The sequence below is a fragment of the Tympanuchus pallidicinctus genome, unplaced genomic scaffold, assembly GCF_026119805.1.
Source record: "Tympanuchus pallidicinctus isolate F22 unplaced genomic scaffold, pur_lepc_1.0 scaffold47, whole genome shotgun sequence".
Classification (NCBI taxonomy): Eukaryota; Metazoa; Chordata; class Aves; order Galliformes; family Phasianidae; genus Tympanuchus; species Tympanuchus pallidicinctus.
In genome coordinates this window covers 478,610-495,890 of record NW_026294766.1, presented here as the reverse complement: position 1 = coordinate 495,890, position 17,281 = coordinate 478,610, and the positions used below count along the sequence as shown (strand labels likewise).

General features: G+C 49.3%; 2 protein-coding genes across 2 annotated transcripts; both read right to left on the bottom strand.

The window, feature by feature from the left end:
- Positions 1–408: 408 nt before the first annotated feature.
- On the bottom strand, positions 409–4,494 carry AQP5 (aquaporin 5). Its single transcript, XM_052702919.1, has 4 exons — positions 3,631–4,494; positions 2,234–2,398; positions 1,777–1,860; positions 409–1,240 (listed from the first exon to the last, which is right to left on the bottom strand). Exons 1-4 carry the CDS (start codon positions 3,991–3,993, stop codon positions 1,055–1,057), a joined length of 798 nt encoding a protein of 265 aa, XP_052558879.1. The 5' UTR covers positions 3,994–4,494; the 3' UTR covers positions 409–1,054.
- Positions 4,495–10,143: 5,649 nt separating this feature from the next.
- Positions 10,144–17,009, bottom strand: AQP2 (aquaporin 2). The gene is made up of 4 exons (XM_052702913.1): positions 16,550–17,009; positions 14,442–14,606; positions 13,561–13,641; positions 10,144–12,785 (listed from the first exon to the last, which is right to left on the bottom strand). The coding sequence occupies exons 1-4, from the start codon at positions 16,910–16,912 to the stop codon at positions 12,570–12,572; spliced, it is 825 nt and encodes a 274-aa protein (XP_052558873.1). The 5' UTR covers positions 16,913–17,009; the 3' UTR covers positions 10,144–12,569.
- Positions 17,010–17,281: the final 272 nt, after the last annotated feature.

Sequence of the window (17,281 nt, the reverse complement as noted above, 5' to 3'; positions counted from 1 at the left end):
ATACTGGTGGTAGGTGGATAGTTGGGTTAGTTGATCTAGAGGTCTCTTCCAACCTTGACAGTTCTATGATTCTAAGAATACGATCAAACCAGACCTTGGGATGGGCTTTTCTGCTTCATGTGTCCAAGACATCTGCGTTGCCAAATCCCCCTCGGGTCCTGCCCAGGTCTGGCTTTCTTCTAGCATGATTTGAAGATGTAACCTCTCCAGGCAACCTCTGTTTCAGCTCCAATCTTTTGGAGGTGCCCTCAGGGGAAGGCAGCCCTTGACGTTCCGCTTCCCCTATGGCCAATGTGGCTTGGGTGCCCCAGGGCTTGGGATCAAGTGCCACTCATTGGGATGTTTTGCATCTGATTTAGTCCATTTTTGTTCCTAAAATTTAATATCTGAGTGTGCTTGCACCCACGGTTTGATTTGAATTTCCTTTATTCACAATAAATAATAGATGACATTACAAAGAACTCACACAAAAATCAAAAAAATATATATGTATATATAATAATAATTGCATTCTTTCTGCAGCCACAAATAAACAGGATGCACCAGCACCAACTAACGCGTGAAAGAGCATCTATGAGCAGCATGGGGAGAGAACTGGGGGGACTTGCTGTGCCCACCTGCCCAAAGTGGTCGTTCCTCTCTGCTGGTGTCTGCACCGCGCTTCCATCTGCTGGGCCACCAAAGGCGGGGTGAGATCCTGCGTGGGCCAAATGCTTGGTCTCAGGCATCCCTGACTTGTGCAGATCTCACAGCTTGAAGGGCTTGAAGGGGTGCAGCTGTTGGGTGTGGGATCACCACGGAGGGCTGCTCTGGGCAACCTCCTTTGCTGGGCTCAGTTGGCTGCAGTAAAGCTGGGAGAGCTACTAGTGCTCATGCTCATGTAGAGGGGTTATATACACACACTGCAATGCTCCGTTCCTCCTTAGTCACGGATGGCCTTTGAGTTAGAAGGCTTTTGCTTAAGAGTCTGCTGTAGCTGGATGTGTTCATGTGCACACATGAGCCCATGTGTGGAGTTTCCTCCTCCAATACTGCTTCGTTTTTCCGTTAGCTCCTATGGTGGGGTCAACTCCATGGATTTCTTCCTCTCCTCTCTCTGTTCTTCCCATTCCTCCTCTGACTCATAGGTGCCCTTGACGATGGCCACCCTGTCTGACATGTTCATGCAGTAGGGGACGAGGATGTAGAAGTACAGCAGAGCAGCCAGGCAAGCCCCAAGGATGGGCCCAACCCAGAACACCTAGAAAGCAATAGGGGAGAGAGTGAGAGCGGGTCTTGGAGGCTGGCACACCAGATGCAGCCATCACACAGCATCCACTACTACTCCACATCTCCTGTCCCCGGGAGAGATGCAAATAGCCCTTCCAGTAGACTTCTTGTGTTGAAGCCCCCTCAACTGAAGATGTCAAGCTCCTTGAGAGCAATGATGTGATGTTCTGGAAGGATGATGGTGAGCCTGCAGGCACTGCTGGGTGAATGGAAAGCCTGAGCAGGGCTTTTCTGCGTGCTGCGCTGACCTCATGTGATGCCCTATGCGATGTTTTCCATAACAAGGGTTACCCTTGTATCTCTGCTCTGTCCCAGGGGTTGACCTCCTCTCTTCCCTCTTTGTTTGGGATGAACAAACTCCCTCTGTTTATTCTTTCAGCTCCAGAATCAGCTTTGAAACTTCCAGTCCCATATTCCCATAGGAATTACTGCCCAGTCCCTTTGTCACTCATGCCTGGCTCCGGAGGATCCTCACCCTGCCCACCCCAGAGTGCAGCTGAGGCTCACCCAGTGCGTGGAGCTGAACTTCCTCACGATGACTGCAGGCCCAAAGGACCGTGCTGGGTTCATGGAGCAGCCAGTGAAGTAGATCTGTAGGTAAGGAAAGGAGATGGGGGTCAGGATGCTGTGTAACTTAACAAATATGAGCGACTTTACCCTACCTGCAGTAGAGACTTGGAACTAGATGAGATTTAAGATCCCTTCCAACCCAACCATTCTATAGTTCTGTGATCTTTAAGAACCCTTTCAACCCAGCCATCCTATGGTTCTACGATCTTTAAGGACCCTTCTAGCCCAATTCTGAAACAGCCCTCTGTTGCAGAGATGTGGGGACCCCCGTGGTATGGAGAAAGAGCCCATGAGATCTATTTAATGCAAATCCCTCCAGGGCTGTCTGCACAAGACTATTTTGGGGAGTCCCATTGCAGAGAAATGCCAGCCCCATCACCCTCCCTGGACTCACCCCCACCAAATGGCCCACGGCGACAGAAAGGCCAATAGACAGTGCTGGGGAGCCCACGTTGCCATTCCTCCTGTTATCCGTGGATGCGAAGATGCAGGCAGCCAACTGGAAGGTAAGAATCATCTCCACCACGACTGCCTGGCCAGGGGTTGTGTTGTTGTTGAGCTGTGAGTCGTTGAGAATGAAAATAATTAACCATCTGCCAGGCTGGGAGGGCTCTCAGCTCTTTTTATGGTGGATTTGAGTCTGCTCCCTCAGGACTTGATGTTTTCCCACCTGCATGCTTAATCCACTTTTTCCCTGCATTTCTCTCCCCATCTTGCTCACTTCAAGCCATGTTAACCTGATTCATTCCCCCATACACTTTGTGGAGGAACTCCCCAGGAGGTGGGGGAGCAGCCACTGCAGGGGGGCACAGGAGGAAGAGTGTGGGCTGAGATGAAGGTCTCTCACTGCCAGAGGAACAGGGAATGTCACTGGAGTAATGCATGAGGGATGTTTGCTGTGAGGTGGACTCAACCTCGTCAGGCATGGAAAAAGCCAGGTGACCTGAGCTTGTTTTATTTTATTTGCTTTTTTTTTTTTTTTTTCTCCCTTTTTCTTTTTCTTTTCTTTTACCTCAAGGTGATCGATTTGGGACACGTATTGCATGGCAGCAGGATGCACTGTGGCACCTCATTCCAGTGATCCAATCTTCTGCAGTGTCTGTAGTACTCTGAGGGGTCCAGACCAGGATCAGGCAGAGCAGTAATCCCACTGCTCCCATTTCAGCTGTTTCCCAGCACTGCCCCCAGGGTTTGGGACACACTGTCTTCCTTTGCTGCTCTTGCAGGGTCTCAGGGTCTCACCACATCCCCTCCTCTGCCAGGAGAAGTCCCTGCCCCTCACAGCCCCTCTGTGCCCTCCCATGCATTGCTCCTCATTGCACATGCTCCAGCTCTTCTCCACAGACCCCCTCCATTCACTCCCATTCCCAGCTCCCCGTGGTCCTGCTGAGCCCCCACTGCCTGCACTGGTTTGACTGGGCTCTGCTCCCTGCCCCCCTCTGTCTCCTGGCACAGCTCCTTTCCTGACACTAATCTCCAGGTGGAGAAGCTGCACTCAAGAACAGCTCAATGGTGCTGGTGACTCACTGGGGCCCTTAGGATAAAGGAAGCGCTCATTAAGGGAGAAAAAAACCACACCATCCATCACACAACACAATAAATCTGTCAGTGCTCGCTGGCTACCTCGGCATTTACTCCAATCTCATTCCCATCCCCTCTGCGTACGGGACAGCACGCCAAGACCAACCATCCTCAAGGATTTGGCTCTCCAGGTCGGCACCGGTGCCAGAGAAGCAAAGATTGCACAGAAGGTGAGCATTCAGGTGGATCATCTCCAGGTCGGAGACTTACCGAATTGATGGCCAGGTTGCCACGGGTATTGGCTGGTGTCACACCGTAGAGGATGCCAGCCCCGGCGATGGCCCCGACCAGCTGAGCAATCACATAGAAGAGTGTCCGGAGGAAGGAGATCTGATTCCCAACGAAGAAGGCGATGGTCACAGCGGGGTTGATGTGGGCACCACTGATGTGGCCGAACGCCTGCACCAGCGTGCCAATGGCCAGGCCAAAGGCCAGCGAGATCTGCAGGATGCTGGGGAGTGCAGATGGCCACTTCAGTGCTGAGCCGAGGCCGATGAAGACGAAGATGAGAGTGGAGATGAACTCGACGAAGACGGCTCGAGCGAAGGCCAAAGTTAATATTTCCCTCTTCATGGTGGGAGTGGGTGGAGGGCAGCTGGGAAGGAAGAAAGTTTAGGTTTCCTCTGTCTCCAGGCTCTTCTGTCTGCACCGAGTTGTAGGGCCATACCTATCTATATATGCAACAGCAGCAGGGAGCTGTGTTACAAGGCGGTGGGTGGAGCCGAGGAGTTAGCCAGTCCTCCCAAATTATCATGTGAAACTGGAAAAGTTTCCATCTGAAAATAACTTCGGAGCCTCTTGGTGAACCAATGACTCAGATATTGGTGGTATTTCTTTCTTCTTCCCTCTGCAAACAAAGAGCCCCTATAGGGTGTCTCCGTGGTCGTTAGATAACACGGTTGCATAACGATGCTGCGCTCCCTCCTCTGCTTTTCCCTTTTACTACCTCTTGTCAGGTGCCGAGTGTTTTGTTAGCTGAGGTGTAGCTGTTATTCCCTTCCTCTATGTGCTCGTGGCACAAAGAACAGTGCAGCTTTGCTTGAAAACTCCCATTGCTGTTGTTGGGCTGGAGGAGCTGTCCCAGGGCTGTGCTCCCACGCTTGGCCAAGTGCATTGGATTTAGATAAGAAACGAAATGTTAAGCAAAGTTAAGCACCTGGAGCTGCTCCCGGGCTGTCAAGATAGCTCAGAGTCAGAAAGCAAGTGTTTTGTGATCACCCCAAGGGCAGAGCTTGGGGAACACAGTCAAACTGGAGCTTCCCCGGAGTGCCCACACGGGGGCTGGAGGGGATGGTATGGCCCAAGAACAGAAAGGCTGATTTCAGTCTCTGAGCCCCTTTGCTGCCTTTCTACTCTGCTGCTCCTTCCAGAGACCGATAAGCATCGGGTGTGGGTTTCACCAGTGTTGGCAGTCGGTGGTGCTCCGTGCCAATACCAGGGAGGGTGAATCCTACCCCGTCATCTCAGGTCCTTTTTTTTCTTTTTGCTTTCCAAGCTCTTGCTCAACAAAGTCAATTATTTTACTCATGGGAATGCCAGCACAAAGCCACAGGCATTGCATGGACACAAGCCACATTTACATGTCTCTTCTCATGTTCACACGGCACCGGTCTCCATTCCAAATCCATCTGGCTGGAAGTCCTTGGCTGGCAGGGAGCTGCTGGGGGCTGAGGTTTGGAGGCAGAAAATGGCTCCGGTGACGCTTCACAATGACTTCTTGATTCGTTTGCAGTTGTGTGCCAGGATTTACGTTTGTTTCAAATGGGTTTGAGGGCTCCCCTCTGCTCACCTTGCTGTTCTTCAGCACAGCTGATTGGTTGCATATTGCTTTCCTCAGGCAAACCGATCTCTCCATGCAGGGAATATCCAAGGCTGCAGTGCGCTTCTGCAGAAATAGTCACTCTCCAGCACACAGCAGTCAAAGCTCCACGTGTATTTTTGGTAAAAAGCATTTCAAATCCCTCTTTGAATTCAAAAAGTGCTGAAAAACTGCATTCACTGCTGCCTTCTGCTGGGTGCAGTCAGACTTGCATGTAGCCAGTTCCGTTTGGGGTCAAAGCCAGAAGGGATTCCCTTCTACAGAGCCAAAAATAAAGGAGCCCTTTTCCTCCAGCTGGGCCCAGAGTCCTGAGCTCAGCACACAGATCCAGCGCTCCTTACAGCACAGTTCCTCCTCATCATTTCCTCCCGGTTCTACAGGTCCTGGGGATCTGGTCGGGTGAAAAACCAGCTCTGTTATCCTAGAAGCACCTGGTCCGTTGGCGTGTTTTGGTGAAAGTTTTGCAAGCTGGTTTTTCAAGGTACCCTGGCCAGATTCCAGTTGGAGTAATTGCTCATCACTTCCCTTCCATCCTCCTGTGGTTCCTCCTGGATTGGATGCACCTTGCTCTCATCCTCCCACCTTTCTCATAGCACGGCTCTCTGTGTGTGGTGGCCAAGTTTTGCCATGTGTATTGATATAGGCTGGTGATTTCGGGGGACAGTGTGGCTTTAGCTCAACACCGGCAGCACTGAGCTTGAACTCACCTCCCAGATTGCGGATAAGAACCTCCAAAAGTAAGAAAGTCCTCCCACCAGACTAGGGGATGTAATGAAATAATGCTGAATATGATGGGGAAAATCTTACAGAGAGAGATGCAGGATGTTTCTCAAACTACAGACCTTGCAAAATGGGTTTTCCCATGGTTGTTTGAAGACTTTCCAGGGTTGTCATGGTTTTATGATTTTTGTTACTCTGTCAGGGTGTTCCTGCTTGGCTTCTCTGATGTCTGACCACGAGGTGTTGGGAAGGCTCCCTTCCTCTTCCCTTCTATATGCCCTCCAAAGAACCTGTGCGAGCTGAAAGTGTCTTGGATGCGTCAAATGTAATTGAATTGGGCAAGCAGGCGTTGCACAGGGCCCTGCTGACAGATGGACTCCCACGTGCCAGGGCCACGCATACCTCACTTCTCCCAGTGGTTTAGGAGGTAAAGAGACATGGAGGCTTTGCCATCACGAGGAGAATGGCTTCAACCACTCTTCTTGTTGGCATCTGCAAGCAAACAAAGCACAGCCAACTTATCCCAATTCATTGCAGGGCCACATGGCTTGGTGGCATCTTGGGGACAGTGTGCAGGAGGCAGACAGGGACCTGAACCCACTGCTTGCATTGCTTGAAAGGGAGGAAGGCAGCCATGCCTCATCCTTGCCCGGGGCCCTGCAGCTCTGCCTCACCCACGGAGGTGTGTGTGTCATTACTGGATACGTGTGCCAGCCCCTGTCGTCCCTGGGTCGCTGGTTGCATTTCTGAACCTGTACCATGCTTCTATTAATTCGTCTTTTCCACAGCAGCCCCAATTTCTGGCAGGTTCAGCTCTGTGTCAGACCTCAAAGCCCGGCAGATCATGGACATGGTTTAGTGGGAGCTGTTGGTAATAGGTGAACGGTTGGACTGGATGATCTTTTAGGTCTTTTCCAACCTTGGTGATTCTATGATTCTATCAGCTTGCATGGAGTTGAGTTTGGACTATAAGTGCTGCTGAGATCCAGACTAGCCCAGTTTTTGGGCTTGCCCTCTCTCCTGGCTCCATACTTTGACCAAGGACTTTCCAGCTGGCACAGGAATACAAGCAAGCCACAACAGCAACCAACTCCTTCTGCTGGAATCCGTGATTAGTTGGGATTAGATGGCTGGAGGAGAAAGTTTGCCTTGGTTCGTTTTTAAAGAAAGGCTGTTTCTTGCTGGCTCAGCTCTGGGAGCTTGCAGCAAGGTATGAAATAAACCCAGGTAGGGAATTCAAAGCAGAGCAAGCAAACTTTTTTGCTTTTCATTCTATTCCTGAGGCTGCTGCTTTCTATGGTGGGGTTGGGGCAAAGCCTCATTGCACCGTGGTGTCACTGTGCAGGCAGGTTCAGATGAGGCTTTCAAGGATTTCTCTAATCTACCTCACAATCTGCCCGTGCTTGCTTTAAAGTCGAGGGATTATTTTGCTGGCCTGAGGCAAGTGACATTTCCACCTTCTCCTTCCCTGGAGGCTTTGGCTTCCCCCAGCAACCTAATCTGGTGCTTTGGAGCAAAAAGCCCTTGAGCTCCACCGACCAACACCCAAAATTGGCTGTAGGAGCCTTTGCTGTGGATGTGTCCAACGTTGGCAGCTTTGGGGTTGGTTGAGCTGCACTCAGTTCTGGGTCTTGATTTTGGGACAGGCAGAAGGGATGGGCTACAGCACTTTGCAGGCCAGGTTTACTCTTGGGATGTCCTCATCTTTCTTGCTGCCATCCCACCATGCAGCAGGTGCCACTTTGGCTTGCCAAGGTGGTCGCAAAGTTGCCATCCAGCCCCTGCTGGTCACAGACCTTGTAACCAAGACCTTGTGTGTAAGTTGGGCTGATGCCATCAAAATGCTGAATAGTGTTAATGCTTAATAACAGCATTGCTCTGCTCCTCGCTGAGAAATTACTTGGCAGTCTCTAAAGCATCCAAGTAAGTGGATGCAAACACTTTGGTACTGGTCTGCAATGGAAATGCCAGCATCCTTAATAATTAATTTGCATCATAATAATCATTAAATTGACACATGGGGATAATCACATATAGTAGGGAAAGCAAAGCCTGATTAGAAAAGAGATCTCTGCAGATCATCCAGGATGAAAGCTGGGCCTGAAACCCTGGTGTCCTGATTTTCAGGTCTAGCCCTTTCCAGTGAAGCCACCTGCTCCTGTGACATTGGGAGGCTGCATTTCTGCTCATCTAGGTAAATACTTCGCATTCTTAGGCCAGTAGCCACTCACTGGGATTTAGACAGACCTGCATTTGTGAGATGGTTTTCCTCTTGAAATGTATTTGCCATGGAAGTCTCATCTTTGCCCACATAGTCTCCTCGTAGGGTTGCAAGGAGTCTGGGCTGCATCAGGGCAGAAGGGACCTGGAGAACAAGACCAGCCTCCAAAGCAAGTAGGATGCAGCAGGTAACATAATAAAGCATCGTCTGGAATCTCTTAAAAGCTGAAATCCTTGCATCCTGGCTCCAAGAGCTTGGGACTTTGCCAAGCAAAATGTTGGTTAGAAAACAATTATTTTCACCCCGTTCTGCCTCTGAGGCCCAGACGAGAGGCACTGAGAAACCTCTCACCCTAAGAAGTTACAGATAATTTACACTGATTGGGGCTTAAAGGGACTCATGATGATGTGCTGTTGGAGCTGAAGGCTTGCACTGAGTGGTCTCTGGATAAAAGTCTGACTATCTTCAGATTCCTCACGTTCCTGGAAAACCATGCTGAAATTTGAAGCAGAGCTTCTGGTCTCATACCCAGATTCATTGGTAGAGTCTTGGGAGAAAGGCCTCTCTGGAACTGTAGCAATTAGCTGAGGACTTGACTTTGCCTATGGACCCCCACTGTTGCCAGCCACTTCTTCAGGCCAAAGGTTTTGTAGAATCATAGAACCTTTATGGTTGGAAAAAGCCACCCAAGCCATTCAGTCCAACCCCAGCCCATCCTACCATGCCCACTGGCCATGTCCCTAAGTGCCACATCCCATCATTCCTGAACACCTCTAGGGATGGTGACCTCACCACATCCCTGGGCAATCTGTGCCAATGCATCACATCTCCTTCGGAGAATAAATTATTCCTAATATCTGAACTGCACCTAATCTAGCACAACTTCAGGCTATTCCCTCCCATTCTAAAATCATCATGTTGCAGAGTGTCACCATGCCCCTGGGTAGCAATGTGGTGGTCCAACTGGTATCTACATGAAATCACATTTTCCTGCTGAACACCTACTGTATTCTGGCACTTCACTGATGTCTTAAATAAATGGGTTGAGCTGAATATCTGGCAACCAAGGAAAGTGGTTGAGGAAAGTCCAAAATGCCCTTAAATTCTCAGAGCAGCTCCAGGACCGCCAACAGGCTTTGCAGGATGGCTGCCCCAAAACTGGTCAAGATGACAGTGTACAGGTGGAGCAACAGAACAGGAGAGGGAGAAAAGGTCTGTGGTCACAAGCGATGGCAGGGCATAGGAAGCAATGAGATCTGAGGCACTTTGTACAGTGATTTATGTTTGGATTTCATGGTCATATTATTTATCACAAGTCCGTGATGACACTAATAAAGGTTAATTTATGGTGCAATGAACATTGCAGATATTCATCGTGGGGAGTCATGAATTCATGGGTGGGAATGCACAGGTTGTTTTGAATCCTGGGCCAAAGCATTCCTCTTGAGGTCTAATACAAAAAGCGTTATCAGCTTAGGGAGGGTTTTGGTTGGTCTGTGGCAGCTCTGATCTCTGGGTGGCTGAGATCTCTAATTTGAACAGCACTGGTGTAAGTCTGGAATGACTGGCTTGGTTTCCTGACGGTGCAAGTTTTGGAAGTGTCATTGAAGACAATGATAGCTGCATGGAGAGGGAAAATTTGCGTGCCTGATTGTCTCGAGAGGATTCAGGCTGTTTTAGCCATCTGAAAATCTGGTTCAGTGAGAATGCTTCATGTTAACACTGCATGCCAAGAGCTGAATCCAGCCAGGGCAGGAATGGGAGCAGAGTTAGGTGCTCAAGGAGGAATGGTCCTTATTTGGTGGGTCGGTAGTTGGAAGATGGGGGCTGTGTTTTCACTGTTATTTTTGCAGATCAATAGGCTGTTGGCTTGAAGCTGGGCTGCATAATACATATATGACCACATAGATATTATATGACCAGAAATGTGAACCGAATAATGACACACGTGTAAATTCATTGGTAGAAGTAAATTTAAAGCACTTTATTTGAAAGAGGACAGTGAGTTATTAGACACTAAAACTCATTTGTAGGGCTCTTCACAGTTTATATGTCTTAAACATTGTCATGGTACATAATAAATTAAATGGTTGGATCTGAGGGCATGTAATTAACTTCAACATTGAAGAAAAAAAAAATCATGAATCAGCTGTATGGTGCTTTCTATAGAAGCTCATTGGCAGGATAAATTCTGGGTAAATGTGTTTGGGTTTCCCTGGAACACATAGAATGTTTTTCCTTCAAACAGCAGCAGAAATATGAACTAATCTTAAACGTGAATAATTGGTGATTTTTACGTGACTTTACACTCTGTTTGAATGGAAACGTGATTGAATGGAAACCTGGCAGTGGCTGAACTGGGACCAGCTGGTCAAACTGGAGAGCAAGAAGAAATGCACAGTTGGTAGAAATAGGGACAGGTATCGTGGGAAGAGCATAAGGAAGCTGCCAGGCTGTGTAGGGATGGGGTCAGAAAGGCCAAGGTCCAGCTTGAACTGAACCAAGGGATGCCAAGAATAAGAAAGGCTTCTACAGGTACCTCAACCAGAAAGGAGAAGTCCAGGAGCTTCGTGAAGCAAAAACCTGCATATTGGAGCAAATTCTCCTGGAATATGGCTAAGGAACATGGAAGACAGGGAGGTGATACAAGAGAGCTAGCTTGGCTTCAGCTTAGTGGCCTTTTATGATGGTGTCACTGCATCAATGGACAAGGGAAGAGACACTGATGTCATCTATCTGGACTTTGGTGAGGTCTTTGACACCGTACCCCACAACACCCTTCTCTCCAAATTGAAAAGAGATGGGTTTGATGGGCAAGCAGTTTGATGGATGAACAACTGGCTGTAGGATCGAATCTTGAGAGTGGTGGCCAATGGCTCCATGTCTGAATGGAGATCAGTGATGAGTGCCCAGGGCCTGGGCAACCTGATGTAGTTGAAGGTATCCCCGTTCACTGCAAGGGGGTTGGACTGGATGGCCTTTAGTGGCTCCTTAAAACTCTGAGGGTTCTATGATTCTACGATTTCATTTCCCACTGCTCAGACTAAGAACAGATACAGATTTTATTTAAAAAAACAAACAAACTATTTTTGAAATAGTATTCAAGTGCTCCTTCGTCGCTGAACAACCAAGGTGGAGGACTAGAACCACTGGGACAAGAGGAGGAGGAGATGGGTACAGGTAGAGAACAGCGGACAGAGGAAGAGCATCATTTGATGGTGGTTCCAGTCAAAAGAGTGGGAGAAGGAAAACAATCAGTAACTTTCTCTAGGGTTTGGAGTTGGAGCCCATCTTGTTGAATACTTCCATTAGCAACCTTAGCAGAAAAAATCCCTAATGAGGTGGTGATGTTCTGTGACGGTGCAATGCAAGGGAGACGTCGTCAACAGAAAGAAGCATGAGGATGTCATGCGGGAAATGCATAACTTTGAGGCTGAGTAATAGAAACGAGATTAAATTTAATGCTTAAAAGAGCTAAGGCATGTCCCAAAGACAAACCCAAATTCTTTGACTATTCTAGTAGCTGTAACCAGGTTCTGATGAAAGGATGGGATGGTCAAGAGCCATTGGTGTGGTGCATCTGTGAAAGCAAGAGTCAGAGAAGCTCATATCTGAAATGCTTTGTATTACTCATTCGAATCAGGGTGGGATAGGAATGGAGGAAAACAAGCAAAATCTGGGCAGAAAGAAGAAGCATTGAAGCTGAGGGACAGTGGTGGTCTAGGAACAGCCAAGCTGTGGATTATCTGGGGTTGAAAATTAGGAGGTTTCCCATCATCACAGAAGGGAGCAGTTGCAAGAGCTCCCCAGTGGGGTCAGAGGGAAGGCGAGGACACTCTTCCAGTCTGCAAAAGCAAAGAGCATCTGCATTCCACTGTGGGTCATAAATGTGCTTGGGTTCCTTGCAGCAGCAAAACTTGCAGGTTGTGAGATCTGTGTGGCAAGGAGCAATGCTCTCAGTGTGTCCAAACAGCTGGGCAGCGAGAAGAAGTGGGAGAAGGGTGAGCAGAGTTCAAAAGCAATGAGGCATCGGGTGGCAACCTCCACACCCAGCAAACACCTGTAATAACACCTCTCTGCAGCGCCTCGAGAAGGGCAATGAGCTCCACCGCGCACTGCCTCCTGCGAGGGGGACTTGAAGGTGGGACTCCAGCATGTACTCATCCCTGCTGCTGCACTGGTGGCTTTGCTTTAACGGTGCTTTCCTCTAAAGTTAGAAAACCTGCAGACATAGAGCTGGGTGGCAAAGTTGGGCCATCACAGCGCATCTCCCCACGATGAGGCAACACGAGACCCCAGCAAAATAAAAGCAGAGAGAGGAGAGAGGTGAAGCACTGTTTGGATCATCGGGGTTCCCTCAGCTCCTCTCCTATCCCTGGGTTGGCTCGGCTATACCTTCTCAGACCTCCCCCTCGGCAGGGTCTGTGGGGAGTGCAGCTCCACTGACTGCCGCCGCCGTGCCTCGCGCTCTGCCCAGTCCTCCTCTGGCTCCATGCCTTTGAAGATGGCGAGCCTCTCTGAGAAGGTTTTGGATTGTGGGAAGAGAATGTAATTGTAGATGATGGATGCAGCCGCTGCCCCAACCAGGGGGCCCACCCAGAAGACCTATGGAAAAAGGAAAGAGAAGAATGTGGTAAGCAGAAGCCTGCCCGTGCTTGGAGGATGAAGAGGAGAGGGTCTCTGGGTCTCTGAGAGCATTACAGGCATCTTATGGACTTGTTCATCCTGTTTTGCTGTTAAGACCAAATACAGAAGACAGATCTGCTCTGGCCCTCTCTTTGACTTGGTCATCTCTTGTCTGTTCCCTTGTTTTTATGCCTGAATGTACATGCCCACCTTCTTCTGTCTCTTCCTCCTCTGAGAGTGAATGCTGTAAGACCTCCACTTATGACAGCACTGTTGTGAGCAGGACAGTGGTTTGGGTTGCTGTGAAGATGTCATCCTACCCATTTACACAATCCTATGGAGAGGAAGAGGCTCCCAGCTTGGACACCACTAAGCATGGCCACAGCTTCAATGCTGAGCTGGCAATGCCTGGAAGTGTCCCTAAAAGAGCTGATGGAAAATACATGCCTGGATCCAACTGGAACCAGGAAAGGTCTCCAGGATGGTGAGAAGAGGTTCATTCTCCATTGGTTTTATCTCTTTTGTTAAGTCATGGTCAACAAAACACACCCCTTTTTCTGTTGCAACTCACCTTGCTTAGATAAGCTAATTAAGCACCCGGCAGCCCCACCTCTTTCTGCAAATCTCTACATCTCTCCTCTAAACAGGAGCTGGTGCTGAGATGCTGGACCTGGTTGGCTTTTTGTTTTTCTAAGCATGCTGATAACCTGGGGGGCCCATCCCACTGACCCAACACCAAGAGCACGATTCTTACCCAATGGTCACTAAAGTCTCCAACGATTACAGCTGGGGCAAAGGATCTGGCTGGGTTCATGGAGCAACCAGTGTAACGGATCTGCAGAGAAACACCACACTGAGTGCTAGCATTAAACCCTTTTACCACATTTTAATATATCCCGGTGTGTTATTAGCATGATTCATCCTCCAAGCCAGTGTTTCATATCCCAGTGTACCCCATTACAGGAAAAGAAATGCTACCAGCTTCCAGCACTTGAGTCAACACACTTGAATCCCATTTGTGCATCTCTGGTGCAAGCTGATGTGTCTGCATGGTGCAAGTTGGGTGACGTATACTGCAATGGGAACACGTTTCTGCCGTGCCTGTTCCTGGAGCACATTGCTACTCCTTGCCACAGAGGATTGAAGGAAAGTAATTCCACAGCAAGCCACAGAGGCTTGCATATCATTAAGGATGGAAGATGTGATGCAAACATTGCTGTTCTAATCCTGAGAGGCTGGGAGTGTTGGAGGATAATGCGTTTTTTTCCCTGCAAAAGTTAGCTGTGAGGGATTTCCCTGGCTATCCATCCTACATAATTCACAGTTTGTCATGGTCTTGAGAGTCACAGTTGCTAACAAGTTCGCTCCAAGATAGAAGACCCCATGGATCTGTGGGAGCTCTCAATGGGACTTGAGGAGCAGCAGATACAGCAGGTTATGGATTTTTTCGTGACCAATAACAGCTCAGCTCAGGCTATGGTTGTACTGTGGCTTTGGTGGAATTTTCCTGCTGTACCTGCTTCAAAACCATGAGTACAAACTGCATCAGTCACAAATCCCCCACGAGTTACAGACCTCTTGGCAGAAACACAGAGACACTCCACCAAGCACTGCTCTTTAACCCGTTCTACTCACTCCAAGGAGATGGCCAACAGCAACAGAAAAGCCAATGGACAGTGCAGGAGACCCCACATTGTCCTCCCGGCGTTCATCAGTGGAAGCAAAGATGCAGAGGACGAGCTGGAAGGTGAGGAAGAGCTCAACAGTGACCGCCTGCCCCGTCGTCGTCTCATTGTGCAGCTGGAAGGGGAGAAGACATTTCAGGAATGGGCAAATTCAGTGCCTGGACTGGAGACTTAGAGAGGAAACCCAGAAAGGCAGAGGAAACGGGTGAGATTTTTGGAGGAGGGGGAGAATTTTCCCAGGAAAAATGGAAAGTGCCTCAGTGGGCAACGTTTGATGGACATGGAAGGAAACGCTTTTGTGTCACTCATTTGGGCATTGTTTTTTCCGCTCTTTCCCCCAGAGGATTTTTTTCTCTCTTTGCCTCTTGTTTGAAATGCAAAATGCCTTTTGGAAAAAAAAAATATACGAATTGCTTTTTTTAAAAAAAGAGATATTTTGGCACAGAAAAAAAACAATAATCCCATCTTGCTTCCCACTCTTTGTCTACAGAAATACTCTGACTTGGTCCAAAGCTGTGCCTGTTGCGTACCCTCTCCTCCAACTCTGGTTTCTGGCACTTCACAAATCCTTGAAGGTTTTTAATCTGGATCTAGGTGGATCTGGCAGCAGCTATCTCTTCCCTCAGCCCATCCTGCCACATCTCTGCCTGTTCTTGCCCCATGTCACCCCTGCTTTGGGTGTCCCCCCAAATGCTGATCCCAAGAACGCTTTGCTCAGTGACACAGCACAGCAGCAATCATCCTCCTGCCCAAACACAGAGTGCGATCTCGCTCTTCTCTCTCTGATATTCCCCTAATTTTTGAAGGATGATCTGTGCAAGCAGCTGCATGACGAACAGCCCACAGGGGAAAAGAAAATCAAAATCTCTTCTTTCAGGTGCTTTGTGTTTTAAAACAGTATTTTGAAAGTCTCTTAGAACTCATACTGCTTTGTTGGGCTTATTAAACCTCAGCTCCTATCGATATAAATAGTCTTGTTCAGACTAATCCTCAGTTCCTTTTCAACCCTTTCAATCTCTTTGGCAGTGAAGCTGGGTCTGGCAGTGCCAGCTGACTTCTGCAAGAGAAAGGATTTCCCCGTTTCCTCCTGAAACACACTGCCTTCCTCCTCCTCACCAGCTCTGGATGATGATGCTGCTGGCATGGACACCTCTGCAGAAGCACAGCTGCTGCTACCCATGGAGAAGGGAGTTACAGTGAGCACTGACTTTCTCTTTCAGTCTCTGTGTACAATGTGCATGGTGTGCGAAGGGGATTTGGGATGTTACTGGGGAGTTTTTGTGGTTCCTGGTGTTCCCTCATTTTCTTTATTCTCCTCACATCTGTAAAGGGAGATCCTTGTGCTGTGGGTTGCAGAATGCTGTGTCTTTGCCTGGTGGCATTGCTGGAGCACTTTTATGTTCTGTCCCAGGTGGAACTGGGACGGCCATCCCTCCACAGTGGGATGTGACAAAATGAACAGTGCTATCTGATGAGAAGCTGGAGCTTAGACAAAAAAATCCAGGCTCATCATCCCCAGTGCCATGGAATCTCATAGCACAGCTATGCTCTATAGGTGGTGGCACAATGTAATGGAGAGGGGAGAAAAGGCTTCCCCTGCCCACACCAAGAGTGGTAGAAGGGATGGGACTGGGGCAAGAGGAGCTGAGAGAATCATAGAATTCTGTCACAGAGTCATAGAATGGCTGAGGTTGGAGGGGAAATTAAGAATCATCCACTTCCAACCTAACCCAACCCATGTCCTTCCCTAACCTGTATCTCCACAGAATCAAGATCTTCCTCAATAGAGCCTGAGATAAGACTGAGATGAGGGTTTGTCTCCTACCTAGGTGTCTCTCCAGCCAGCTGGATCACCTCTGTTTTCAGTTCCTAAAAGCAGAGGAGCCGGTCTGGAGCCCTGTCTTCATCCCTGCTGCTGGTAGAATCCATGCTATATCTCACCCTGCCAATCCAATGTTTAATAAAGGTCCTTGCTGATCCCAAAGCCCTCAGCCTTCCCCAATCTTCATCCCAAACCTCTCAGCTCCTTCTCTCACCCGCCATGGGCTGCAGCCTCACCTTGTTGACGGCCAAGCCTTCCCGCGAGTCGGCTGGGGTGATCTCGTGCAGGATGGCAGCCCCTGCCACGGCCCCCAGGAGCTGGGCCACCACGTAGAAGACTGCACGCAGGAAGGAGACGTGGGAGCCGACGAGGCAAGCCACCGTCACCGCCGGGTTGATGTGGGCTCCGCTGATGTGCCCCAAGGCTTGGACCAACGTGCCGATGGCCAAGCCAAAAGCCAACGCGATTTGAAGGGTGCTCGGGGCGGAAGCTGAGGGCCAGTTCAGAGCAGAGCCCAGGCCGAAGAGGATGAAGACCAAGGTCGCCAGAAACTCTGCCAGGACGGCCCGGGTGAAGGCTACAGAGCGGAGCTCCCACATTATGGAGGCTGCAAGGACTGGCCCTGCCTGCAGGGACTTCAGACAATCGCTGTAGCACTGCTGGGTCCAGAGATGATGATGGGGGTACAAGCCCTATATATAAGGGTATGGGATGCAGGAGGATTGCCCACTGAAGGAGGTGGGGTTGTGGTCCTGGGAAACCCGATGCTTTCCTTCATTTGTGTTCCAGATGAGGGAACTTCAGAGCCTGCCCCCGCTATTAAAGCTGGGGAATGCAGTGCTCACCATCCTTGGGAGGACATAAATCAGCCTTGAGCAATGCCAGGAAATGCTGTTTCCTCTTCCCAATGCTTTCTTACCAAGCCTTTGGAAGTGCTCCTTGCTCTGTCTCCCTATCACCTGCAGCAT

Bases quoted from the DNA above. Each gene is read 5' to 3' on its own strand.
- AQP5 (XM_052702919.1), bottom strand. From the start codon at position 3,993: ATGAAGAGGGAAATATTAACTTTGGCCTTCGCTCGAGCCGTCTTCGTC. The intron at 2,399-3,630 runs GTAAGTCTCCGA...AACGACTCACAG, and splicing joins GCAACCTGGCCATCAATTCG to CTCAACAACAACACAACCCC. The intron at 1,861-2,233 runs GTGAGTCCAGGG...CCTTACCTACAG, and splicing joins CCGTGGGCCATTTGGTGGGG to ATCTACTTCACTGGCTGCTC.
- AQP2 (XM_052702913.1), bottom strand. From the start codon at position 16,912: ATGTGGGAGCTCCGCTCTGTAGCCTTCACCCGGGCCGTCCTGGCAGAG. The intron at 13,642-14,441 runs GTGAGTAGAACG...GTTTCTCTGCAG, and splicing joins CTGTTGGCCATCTCCTTGGA to ATCCGTTACACTGGTTGCTC. The intron at 12,786-13,560 runs GTAAGAATCGTG...CTTTTTCCATAG, and splicing joins GAGACTTTAGTGACCATTGG to GTCTTCTGGGTGGGCCCCCT.